The sequence below is a fragment of the Mesoplodon bidens genome (genome assembly GCF_964165515.1).
Source record: "Mesoplodon bidens genome assembly, chromosome: 8".
In the NCBI taxonomy this organism is placed as follows: Eukaryota; Metazoa; Chordata; class Mammalia; order Artiodactyla; family Ziphiidae; genus Mesoplodon; species Mesoplodon bidens.
This window is the reverse complement of record NC_138165.1, coordinates 29142452-29155314: the sequence shown is the minus strand read 5'-3', so window position 1 is coordinate 29155314 and position 12863 is coordinate 29142452. Positions and strand designations below refer to the sequence as shown.

General features: G+C 37.9%; 1 protein-coding gene across 2 annotated transcripts in view; it reads right to left on the bottom strand.

Annotated features, from left to right (window-relative positions):
* The window catches only part of CFAP210 (cilia and flagella associated protein 210), a 97736-nt gene that overhangs the window by 21334 nt on the left and 63539 nt on the right, over positions 1–12863 (bottom strand). The window contains exons 1-4 of one of the 2 annotated variants that reach the window (XM_081242620.1): positions 12744–12844; positions 9078–9304; positions 4146–4319; positions 3841–4034 (exon numbers count right to left, since the gene is read on the bottom strand). In XM_081242620.1, coding sequence (XP_081098746.1) covers positions 3841–4034; positions 4146–4319; positions 9078–9304; positions 12744–12807 — 659 coding nt within the window. In that variant the 5' untranslated portion in view covers positions 12808–12844. Of the gene's footprint in view, positions 1–3840; positions 4035–4145; positions 4320–9077; positions 9305–12743; positions 12845–12863 lie in introns of those variants that run through there. The other variant, XM_081242621.1, reaches the window with a different exon arrangement.

Below are 12863 nucleotides of genomic sequence, written 5' to 3'. Positions count from 1 at the left end.
AAGTAACACTTGGCCACCATTTGCAAAGACAGAGCCTACTGTGAAGAGTAAGTAATGGAATTTATGCTGACCTCAGAGCCTAATGGAAAATCTCCTAGACTACACTGAAGATAATCCAAAGAAACAACTAAAACAAACCCTAAACCTGCCTGAACCTCCACCCTATTGCCAAAGACCACATGAAAGGGGATCCTGTGGTCCAAACACAGCCCACATACAAAGGCTGTAAGTGGGAGGATGTCCTGTAGGTTTTAACACTGGCCAGGTAGCTTGCTGACTATCAGGCTGCTACCTGTAATTACACCTGAGTGGCAACAGCCAATATAAGAAGAGAGATTTCTCAAGGGTGAATCACTGGTCAAATATTTGCCTCCCTCTGCCAACAGCTCTGTCCCCAACTTGCACTAACCCCACCAAAGAAAAAACTTACAATAAATCCAACATTTCCCTTCTCTTTTTACTAAGGGTTAAAAGAAATGAAGAATACATAATTTGGCAAAACATGTATCCTGTGAATTCATGTCTATGTCACTTAGATATTTGTGATTTTGACAAATAAATATATATACAAATACCAAAACCTTTTTTTCATAGTAATGAAAAAAGACAGATTTGAGCACATAAAAATAAATACTTTCTAAATACTGAAAACCATGCAGGAAAGGTGACACAAATCCGCGATATGTCATATATAAAAACCACTTATTAATCACTTTTTAATTAATCAATGATAAACATACATTTCAGTATGAAACAACTTACACAGAAGAACAAAGGAGTAACCAATTCATGATAACAAAACCCAAAACAAATGAACATTTACACATGAGAAAATGCACTGCCTTACTAGAAACTAAGAGAAATGTAAATTAAAAGATACCAGTTTTTGCACATTAAATCACAAAAAAAATACTATCCAGAATTGGTTATAATATAAAGAAAATTGTATCAGACATCATGAATGCATACTTAAAACCTTCTCAAAGGGCAATTTGGCAGTATCTCTCAAATGTAAATCCAAGTCCATTTCAAGAAATCTATCCTACATAAATACATCTTTGCACAAAAGACATATGCTCAAGGATGTTCACTGCAGCATTGTTAGAAATGGGGCAGGGGAGTGGAATCCAAATTTCCCTCAGTAATAATGTAGTTAAATAAATCATGGTACATGTTTAGTATACAATATGATTTTTTTTTTTTTTTTTTTTTTTTTTTGCGGTATGCGGGCCTCTCACTGTTGTGGCCTCTCCCGTTGCGGAGCACAGGCTCCGGATGCGCAGGCTCAGCGGCTATGGCTCACGGGCCCAGCCGCTCCATAGCATGTGAGATCTTCCCGGACCGGGGCACGAACCCATGTCCCCTGCATCGGCAGGCGGACTCTCAACCACTGCACCACAAGGGAAGCCCTACAATATGATTATTTTAAAAGATGTGACAGATCCATATTTTCTGGCAAAAAAAATGTTCAAGGTATACCGTTGAATGAAAAAATAAAGTCACAGAAAAATATATAACATCCATGTTAAAAAATATATACACACTTAAATATGTCCTGAATATAAGTATCAGTAACTGCAATAAAACAGCCTGAAGTGATAGCTATAAAACTTTTAGGGACTGCCCTGGCAGCACAGTGGATAAGAATCTGCCTGCCAATGCAGAGGACACGGGTTCGAGCCCTGGTCCGGGAAGATCCCACATGCCGCAGACCAACTAAGCCCGTGCACCACAACTACTGAGCCTGTGCTCTAGAGCCCGCGAGCCACAACTACTGAAGTCCGCGCGCCTAGGGCCCGTGCTCTGCAACAAGAGAAGCCGTTGCAACGAGAAGCCCGTGCACCGCAGCAAAGAGTAGCCCCTGCGTGCCGCAACTAGAGAAAGCCCGTGTGCTACAAAGACCCAACGTGGCCAAAAAAAAACAGAAAAACTTTTAATAATAGCTATTTTTGAAGAGTTAAATGGGACTTAAAGAGACAAACATTGAATAGAGTGGAAATAAAAAGAGCTTCTAAATTTTACTCCAAATTTTGCTGTATTGCTTGAATTTTAAACAATAAGCATACATTCATTTATTATTGGTAACATTTTTTTTAAAATTTTGAAGAGGAGATGAACGTACACTCAACTGTTAACCGTGCCTAATCTGAATCGCAGCATTTCTCGTGATTTTTCATTTATATTTTATTTTGTTTAATTATATTTTTAATTCTATAATGATCATGAATTGATGATGTAATGTTTAATTATGAAAATATTTTTTTCTGTAAAAATGGTAAAACTGTCCACCAGAGTATAATTTAATTTTTGGATTCATTTATATAATGTATATACATTTAAACTACAGTATGAAGAAACTGGTCTCACAGTGGAGAAACACGGTAGCTGATGGACAAGGAAGAGACTTTTCACTAAATCCCCTCTGTGCCTTTTCCTATTTGCATGCGTCAGTTACTCAGAAAAGTAAAATAACACACAAATACACCCCCCCATATATACACTACTAGCTACTTTTCAAAAAAGGTCAGGTTTGATTTCTATTTACCAACATGGAAAGAATTCATTACATACTGGCAAGTGAAAAAAATATTTGAAAAACTAATACTGTCGATCCAATTTTATTTTATAAAATGTGAGTACACATGCTCAGAAAAAAAAGTCTGTATCAGTGGATAAATGACTGCCACGGGCTGAGGGCAGGGGATAGAATTTCATGCAAAGGGGCACGAGAGAACTTTCTGGGGCGATCAAGTGTTCTGTATCTTGATTTGGGGGTGGTTATACAGCAATATGCTTTTTATTTTTATTTTTTAATATCTTTATTAGAGTATAATTGCTTTACAATGTTGTATTAGTTTCTGTTGTACAACAAAGTGAATCAGCTATAGCAATATGCTTTTTAAAAGCTGAATTTTTTTTTTTTTTTGCGGTATGCGGGCCTCTCACTGTTGTGGCCTCTCCCGTTGCGGAGCACAGGCTCTGGACGTGCAGGCTCAGCGGCCATAGCTCACGGGCCTAGTTGCTCCGCGGCATGTGGGATCTTCCCGGACTGGGGCACGAACCCGTGTCCCCTGCATCGGCAGGTGGACTCTCAACCACTGCACCACCAGGGAAGCCCCAAAGGTGAATTTTCTTAAATGTAAATTATATCTCAATGAATGTGACCCTCTCCACCACTAACACCAAAAAGAAGTCTGTATGGCTACATACCAAAACAATAACAAATTACTGTGTTGGATTAGGTTATTGTTCAAAATGACTCTCTCATTCCCACTTCCATGGGAGTCCACTCCTCTGTCCCACTGACGTCAGCATGGTTACATGACTTGCTTTAGACTCACGGTGGGCCAGCTGTATTTCCTTGCCCTTTGACTTTGAGTTTCGCCATGTGCTTGCAAGCGTGGGCTCAATCTCTTGCATCTGTCATGAGAAAAGTTTTCCCCAGGTGCTTGCTGTCCCTTCATCCTGGACCTCAGAATGAGGCCCCCATGGAGCAGGATCAGAGCCTTTCTCACAGTTACAAGCAAACACAGCCAGTCCTACAGTTTGAAGACAAGCTACCCAGCCAGGCCCAAACAACCCACAGATACATGAGAAATAAATGTTTACTGCTGAATGTCACTACACTGTGTAGTGGTTTGTTATGCAACATTATTATAACAATAGTAACCAATATATTATCTCTGGGTAAGGTGGTAATTGTGATTTTAACCTCTTTCTTTTTATTTTTTCTACTTACTAGGTATATTAGCATATATTACTTTTATAATCAGAAAAAAAAGCTATATCCATTATGAGAAAAAGAGGAAAGTACAAAAAAGGTAATATATGTATACATACTGTTTTAAATGATCTTTGCCAAGAGCCACTCTATCTCTGCGTTGTTTTTCTGCCTTTTCTTGTTCTTCTTTAAAAGCTCTTTCAATGTTGAGTTTCACTTGTTCCTCCCATTTTTTATCTGATTTTATTTTACTCTTTTGGAATTCAATCTGTGCATCACGTTCTTTCAAAACTCTACTATGAAGAAGTCCTGACTACAAAAAAAATTGCAATATTTTAAGAAAATAAAGTCTAATTATGTATAGATATGTTAAATATATATATATATATATATATATATAAATACAAGAAAACCCAAGTAGTACATGAAAGTTTTTCACGCTTTCTGTCTGGTAAAATTGATATTGCTTTGCATATTTAATGGCCTTTTTCCTTTCTCCTTGTTTGTGTATTGCTTCTTCCACATCAAGAATTTGTCTTTCTGCCTCTATTTCTTTATCACGTTTCTTTTTGGCTTCAAGTTTCTGTTCTTTCATCTCCTACAAAAAGACAAAAGCAGTAGCCTGTTTTCTTTTTTCAACTTAACTTTACAAAATTAAACATATAATATGATAATTTGAGCTTTCCTTATGAGTCTTTATTGTATTTGCATATATCACTAACAAATATGAGGTTACACTTATGAGCTAATTTTTAATTGAATTTTTTAGGTAGTTAACACATTTACATGGTTCAAAATCCATAATATTAAAAAAGTATATGGGGACTTCCCTGGTGGTCCAGTGGTTAAGACTCCATGCTTCCAATGCAGGGGGCGTGGGTTCGATCCCTGGTCAGGGAACTAGGATCCCACATGCCGCATGGTGCAGCCAAAAAACCCAAAATATATATATATATATATTATATATATTATATATATATACATATAATATATATATACATATATAATATATATGTATATATATATTACAAAAGTATTTAGTGGAACTCTCCCTCAAATCCTAACTTCCATCTGCAGTTTCTAAGATAACCACTTTTAGTTTCTTGCATTTACTTCCATAGTTCCTTTCTATATTTAAGTAACAAATATATATATGTATATTACTACTTGTGTTCCTTTAAAAAATCAACAATGCATATTTTACATGTTCTTCTACACCCCTGAGGAGGTAGCCAATGTCCCATGTCAGAAGAAGTCTTTTTCTCCTTTATGGGTCACACTTCCTATGTCTTAAGAAAATCCTACTTACCCTGAATTCTTGAAGATATCCTATGATTTATTTTTAAAGTTCTACTGTTTCACTTTTCACATTTAGGTCTAAAATCCAGCTGAAATTCACTTTTGTATATTCTGTACCATAGGGATAAAATTTCATCTTGTCCATATGCCAATTTATCTTAGTATCTGTTATTGAATTCCCATCTTTTCCCTTCTGATTTGCAATGACATTTCTAGCATATGTCAAGTTCCCATATATAACACAGGATTGCTTCTAGGCTCTCTCTGATGATGTATCATTTTGCCAATCTCTGTGCCTATAGTACAGTTTTTATTATTATATTTCCACTACGTTTACTACATTTCTTTTTCTTCTTTAACACCCATGGAGGTGTAAAGTATTAGGTATACTGTGGTACTTCTGGAAGAAAAAAAAAACAGGGGTATATTCCACTCCCCATCTATTTATAGACCATGGGCTTTTCTAAAATCAAGTTTTTTAGAGTATAAATTACATATGCTTTTAGTGTACAGTTTTACAAATGCATAAAGTCACTTATAGAACAGTTCCATCCTCCCAAAAAACTCCCTCATGCCCTGTTAGAGTCAACTACCCGCACCCCCTGGCAACCACTGATCTGTTTTCTTTCTCTATAGGTTTTGCCTTTTTCAGAATATCATATATTATATTGCATATATTACATATATGATATCAGTCATGATATAATTCTTCCCTCTTCTAGAAAAAGAATTAATAAATTATGAACACTATTTCTAAAGCAAGGTAACACAAGCTTTCTGTGTCCCCTCCCAAAGATAAATAATGTACATTGCAACAAAGTAAGGAAATATGCAATATTGAAAAAATAAAAGGTGAGAACTCTCTGAGCAGATAATTTTAAAAATTCTACTAGAAAATAGGAGAAAATCCTGCCTTATAGTTCCTCAAATGATATAGGAAAGTGTAGTGGGAGATGAGAACACCTTTTCTCAGCATTTTCCTCCAGGTGAGACAGTAAAAGGAGTTAGAGGACACCTCCCCACTTTGAAGTAGTTTCCCACTCATGTACATGGAACTGCAGGTTAGAGGTACAATAAACTGCAGGTTATTGTACCTCTTAGGTAGAGAATCTTACAGAAGCACAAAGAAGGGCACAGCAAAGACATATGTAGTTCTAGAAAAAGATAGGAAGAGAGACAAATCAAAGGCAGATGAAAAGAAGCTGCCTTGATTCCTCAAGAAGCTCCTTGGTTCCTCAGTTTCAAATCCTGTGTTTTTGTGCAATCCTCCATCAACAATAACCAGCATTACCCTGATACCCCCAGACAAAGACATTTCAAGAAAACTACAGGCCATATCCCCCATGAACACGGCTGCAAAAATTAACATTTTAACAAACTGAATCCATCAAAAAGATAATATGTCATGACCAGCAGACGTTTATCCCAGGAATGCAAGCTTGGTTCAATATTTGAAAATAATGAATGAAATATACCATATAACAAAATGAAAAAGTAAAACTTCATGATTACCTCAATAGATATAAGCAAAAGAAAAGCACTTCAAAAATCTAACATCCATTCCTGTACAATAAGTCAAAAAGAAAAAGAAAAAAAATAAAGAACTAAAAGGCACCCAGATTGGAAAGAAGGAAGTAAAATTTGTAAAACTGTCTTTACCTTTTTTTTTTTCGGCTGTGCTCTGCGGCATGAGAGATCTTAGTTCCCTGACCAGGGATGGAACCCGTGCCCCCTGCAGTGGAAGCATAGAGTCTCAACCACTGAACCGCCAGAGAAGTCCCTGTCTTTACTTTCTGACATCATGATTGTCTATGTAGAAAATCTGATGGAATCTATAAAAAAGCTACTAGAACTAATAAGTGAGGTTAGCAGTGTTGCAAGATACAAGATCAACATAGAAAAAATTAACTGTATTTCTATAGCTAACAATGAATAACAAATTGAAATGTTAAAAAAATCATTTATAATACATAAAAATAGTAATTACTTAGGGATAAATATGAATAAGACTTATACCCTAAAAACTATAAAATATTGCTGACATAAATTAAATAAGACCTATGCAAATGGAAGAAAAACACTGTGTTCATGGGTCAGAAGACTCAATACTGTCAAAATGTAAATTCTCTCCAAACTGATCTAGAAATTCAACACAATCCCAAACAAAATCCCAGCTGGCTTTTTCGTAGAAATTGACAAGCTGATTCCAAAATTCATGTAGAAGCGCAAAGGACCTAGAATAGCCAGAACAACTTTGAAAAAGAACAAAGTTGGAGGACTAATACTATCTGATTTCAAGACTTATTATTAAAGCTACAATTCTCAGATTAGTGTGTTATTGAAATAAAGATAGATGAATAGATCAATGGAACAGCAGAGTCCAGAAATTCCCCCTGCACATATATGGACAATCAGATTTTCAACAAATGTGCAAAGGCAATTCAGTGGGGGAAAGAACAGTCTTTTCAACAAACTATGCTAAAACAATTGGATATTCATATGCAAAAAAATAAACATCAATCCATACCTCACTTCTAAATATAGATCATATATATATATATATATATATATATATATATATATATATATATACATAAAAGACCTAAAACTTTAAACTTAAACACAAATCTTAAACAGAAAATCTTTGTGATCTTGAGTTAGGCAAAAATTTCTTAGGTAACTCACTAAAAGGATGATCCATACAAGAAAAATTGATAAACTGGACTTCATTAAAATTAAAAACTCGGGCTTCCCTGGTGGCGCAGTGGTTGAGAGTCCGCCTGCCGATGCAGGGGACACGGGTTCGCGCCCCGGTCTGGGAAGATCCCACATGCCGCGGAGTGGCTGGGCCCGTGAGCCATGGCTGCTGAGCCTGCGCGTCCGGAGCCTGTGCTTCGCAACGGGAGAGGCCACAACAATGAGAGGCCCACATACCGCAAAAAAAAAAAAAAAAAAAAAAGAAAAAAAAATTAAAAACTCTGCTCTTAGAAAGACACTGTAATGGAATATAAAGCCAAGCCATGAACTGGGAGAAAATATTTTCAAATCAAATATCTAATAAAGGACTTATATTCAGAATATATTTTAAAAGTTCTCTAAACTCAATAAGAAGACAAACCCAGCAAAATATCTGAACAGACACTTTACCAAAGAAGATATATAGATAGAAAATGAGTCCATGAAAAGATGTTCAACATCATTGTAATTAGAGAAATTTAAATTATAATGAGATACTACTTCACACCTATTAGAAAGTCTATAGTTAAAAAGACTGAACATAGCAATTTGGCAAATATGTGGAGGAAACACATATTAGAACTATGTGTTCTAATATGAATTAGAACTGTCATACACCGCTGGAGGGAATGTAAAATTACGACTACTTTGGGAAACAGCTTGGAAGTTAGATGTTACAAAATTAAATGTACAGCTATCATGATTCTACACCAAGATATTTATCCAAAAGAAATGAAAGCATATGTCCATACATAGACTTATACACAAATGTTCATAAGCAGCTTTATGTATAATAACCAAAAATTGGAAATAGCTCAAATGTCAATATTTTCTTGATGTCAAACTATCAACAACTGAGCAGAAAAACAAATTGTGATATATCCATATAATGGAATACCACTCAGCAATAAAGATGAATGAATAATTGATACAAAAACATGAAAGAATTTCAAAATAATTGTGCTGAGTGAAATTTATAATAGACAGCAGATCAGTGGTTGTCTGGAGACACCGGAGGGGGCATGGGGAGGAGTGAGAGGGAGTAAAATGGGTTATGAGGGAACTTTTTTGTGGTGATGAATATATTCATTATCTTTATTATAATAATGGTTTCAGGGCTATATAAATATGTCAAATCTTAAATTGTACACTTTAAATATGTCCAGGTTATTGTATGTCACTTATACCTAAATAAAGCTGTTGAAAATGTGTTTCAATGCATTTTAATGATATTTTCTATGTTAAAAATATTTATAAAAGAGCACTAAGAAACAAGAGTAAGTCTTCAGTGCACATGTACTCCTGGGTGGTTAATACTTACTGCATATGTATTAGTCCAATGTTTTACCACTTCTTGGGATCGGAAATGCATTTCTTTCTTTGCCTTTCTTTCTGCACGAAGGTGTGCTGCTTCTCTTGTCAAACTGTCAAGGCTGTCTCGAATCCTTTCCCACTCATTGTGTGGAATTATGGTGACCTGCTGGAGATCTACTTTGCTAGGCAGAAGAGGTGGATAGAGGACTTGATCTTCTTCACAGTTCTTTGCTTCTAATAAATTTTTTAAAATGAGTATTAAAAACTTTCAAGAAGAGTTTGATATTTTTTCTCACACATTTCTATATTGGCATGATATCTGGAAGTTGTTTCAAAGAATAATTTTATTCTTGTTATCTTAAGAACAGCTGGGACTAAGTGGAAAGTATACAAGATCTTGAAATCAGAAGACATAGATTTGAGTCCTTGCTTAGTCAATTCCTTACTGTGTAAACTTGGGCAAGTCATTTAACTTCTTGGAGTCTCAGTATCAACATCTTTAAAGTTGAGATCAATAATACCTACCCCAACAGGTTGTTATAAAAGCATTTTCAAAGTTATTCAAGCAGCAGTTTATAAGTGGATAACTTTGGGGAATGTTCATCTTTGGGGGTTGTAGACATTGCGCTTGTCTACTCTATACAACCCCTTCCTAACTGAGTAGCAGCAATGTAATTTGGAGAACTGACTACAGTCTCAGTCCCGGGGTGGGCCTCATTAATTTAAGAATACTTGCATCTCCCTTGACAATAATTATTCCTGTGGCAAGAAAATAAATAGGAGAAGAATTATGAGACTTTTAGAAAAGTTCTTGCTTGTACTTCTGGGAGAGACATCTGAGAGTGACTCTCAGGCTAGATACGAACGAGGAAGCATGAAGGCCAGACAAGCAGCCATCCTATGACCAAAAGAGGAAGCAGCCTTAGGATGAAGCTGTTAACTGTGAAACACAAAGAAGAAACAAAGGAAGACCCTGAAGACCCTGCACCTAGAGCCCGTGCTCCGCAACAAGAAAAGCCACCGCAATGAGAAGCCCATGCACTGCAATGAAGAGTGGCCCCAGCTCACCACAACTAGACAAAGCCCACATGCAGCAACAAAGACCCAACACAGCCAAAAATAAATTAATAAATTTATGAAAAAAATATGCTTTTCTTTCTCTGACCCAAGAGTCATTCTAATTCTTTAAGATGCGAAATAAAATGGAGACAATTTAATTTTCCAAAATACTAAAGGGGCTGGGTAGACCAAATAGCCCATACTGGCAGGAGCTGCTCCTTACAAAGTATACAGTGGTGAGCAAGCTTTGGCAGCAGTGGCAGGAAAACAAGATGCCAAAAAGCTGTGTAGTGAACAATGTGATCCCTCATGACACCTCAATCTTCTGTAGAGTAACTACATTCATGAGATATTTTATTCAAGAACTTTTCATGAACTCTGATACAGGAGGAGAACCAAGAGAACAACCACAAAAGCAGCAGAAAAAATAGGACAATCCATGGAAAGTTTGGGAAAGGCTTTTTACTATCTCAGGTAACAAAAGTTGGGCCAAGTTCCCTTATTATCTTTTTTTTTAATAAATATGTTTATTTTTTATTTTTATTTTTGGCTGTGTTGGGTCTTCGTTGCTGCACATGGGCTTTCTCTAGCTATGGCGAGTGGGGGCTACTCTTCGTTGCGGTGTGCGGGCTTCTCATTGTGGTGGCTTCTCTTGTTGAGGAGCACAGACTCTAGGCACGCGGGCTTCAGTAGTTGTGGCCCGTGGGCTCAGTAGTTGTGGCGCACGGGCTTAGCTGCTCTGCGGCATGTGGGGTCTTCTGGACCAGGACTCAAACCCATGTCCCCTGCATTGGCAGGCGGATTCTTAAGCACTGCGCCACCAGGGAAGTCCCAGTTCCCGCATATCTTTGAGGATCAGGAGAGCCCTGATTGACCTCTGAGCTATGAATGATTTCAAATATCCATGCTTTAATCCACTGGGTTGATGCAGAGTTCAGTTCTCAGAGGGCAGTCTTATTTCCATGATTCCTACCTCACAGAGACTTTCACACAATGCTAGTAATGGCTGTTGGAGAAGTGAAGCAATTAAAAACTTTTTTAAATTGCCACCGATTGTTTTAACAAACATAACTGGCGAGCTCTGAATCAGGTCAAATAAAGACAAGCCTTGTGAGTGGGTCTTTCCAAGGAACTGCCAGACAGGTCAAATAATAAGTTTCCAAGGAACTGCCAGACAGCTCAAATAATAAGTTCAGCTCAAATAATAAGTTATCTGGGAAATGGGCTTTGGAAGGGGTTCAGCGCTATTTTGCTCCCTCCACAGGCTGCTAAGCCACTGGATTTCACTGTGATTGCAGTGGTTTTCTAGACTACCATAGGGCAGGGAGAAAGAAGGGGACTAGAACAAGTTAAGATGCAAAAAAACTCATTGTTCTTACCAAGATTCAGTTATTTGTCTTGATAAACACTCCCCAATTGTTGCAAACTTTTGGTTTCCTGAGATCTCAAAAATGGATTTTGAGGGCTTCCCTGGTGGCGCAGTGGTTGAGAGTCCGCCTGCCGATGCAGGGGACACGGGTTCGTGCCCCGGTCTGGGAAGATCCCACATGCCGCGGAGCGGCTGGGCCCGTGAGCCATGGCCGCTGAGCCTGCGCGTCCGGAGCCTGTGCTCCGCAACGGGAGAGGCCACAGCAGTGAGAGGCCCGCGTACCAAAAAAAAAAAAAAAAATGGATTTTGACAATTTTTGCCGTTGTTCTTTTTGATTTAATGCAGCACTTTATATATAGGAAAGTGAATATGTGAGCGTAGTTTTGTTTTTTCAATACATGCCACATGGGTACTGTCTCTCTCCTACATGTCATGACCCTCTGCTACTACTTCTTAAGCCCTCCACAGCATAAATATCCACTAGTGTCCACTGGTGGGAGACTGGCTGGCTCTCACTCAGCATTTGGCACAAGGGACTCTATTGCTACAGAAGCTCAGGCGATGACATGAAGATAGTCCAAGTTCCCAAGGTTCTGTCACCATGAGAACATTAATTGGGAATTTACAATCTTAAGAAACTAAAATCAATGGAATTAATAAAGAGATCTTTAAATGTCTCACTAGGCTACTTCTATTACAAAATCAAATTTTTATAAAAGGTCATGTGAATTACAATACCTTAAGTAGCATTATTTTCACACTCTATCAAAGTATACGCCTTAGGATAAGACCTTACTTTCATTTTACAGTTGAAGAAATTGAGATTTTCCTTCAGACACTTTCCTAAGAGTACTCAGTAGGTTCACAGCAGAGCCAAGACTCTAATGAGGTCACTGATATTTCCAAAATACATTCCGATTCACTCAATGAATAACAAAGCTTAAGTGCGAGAAAATTCAGCAAACACCAGACTCTTGGAGCTGCAACGGCACAGCTTGAGTATCGGGCCAGCTGGTCAACTGGGAGGCTCTGACTTCTTTTTCTCTACCCTTATTTCTGTATACTTCCCCCACCTACCCATTCATCCAAGGGCAAAACTGTCTAATTTACACAGAGCCCGACGATGCCCACGGTGCTGTTTTTGACTTGGTGGAGCCCGTTTCAGAGGAAAGGCACGCTCGCCTCTCACTCCATGCCTGGAGACCAGAAACAATCCCTGTGGTGGGATGGACCAGTTTAGCTCACCCGTGCTTTCCTCTGCCCGTCCACAGCGCCTTCCGAGCCGCACCAGCGTCTCTGAGGTACCCATGGCGCTCTCAGACTTGGAAAGGCGATTCCGACGCGGAAGTTTCCGCGGACTCCAGG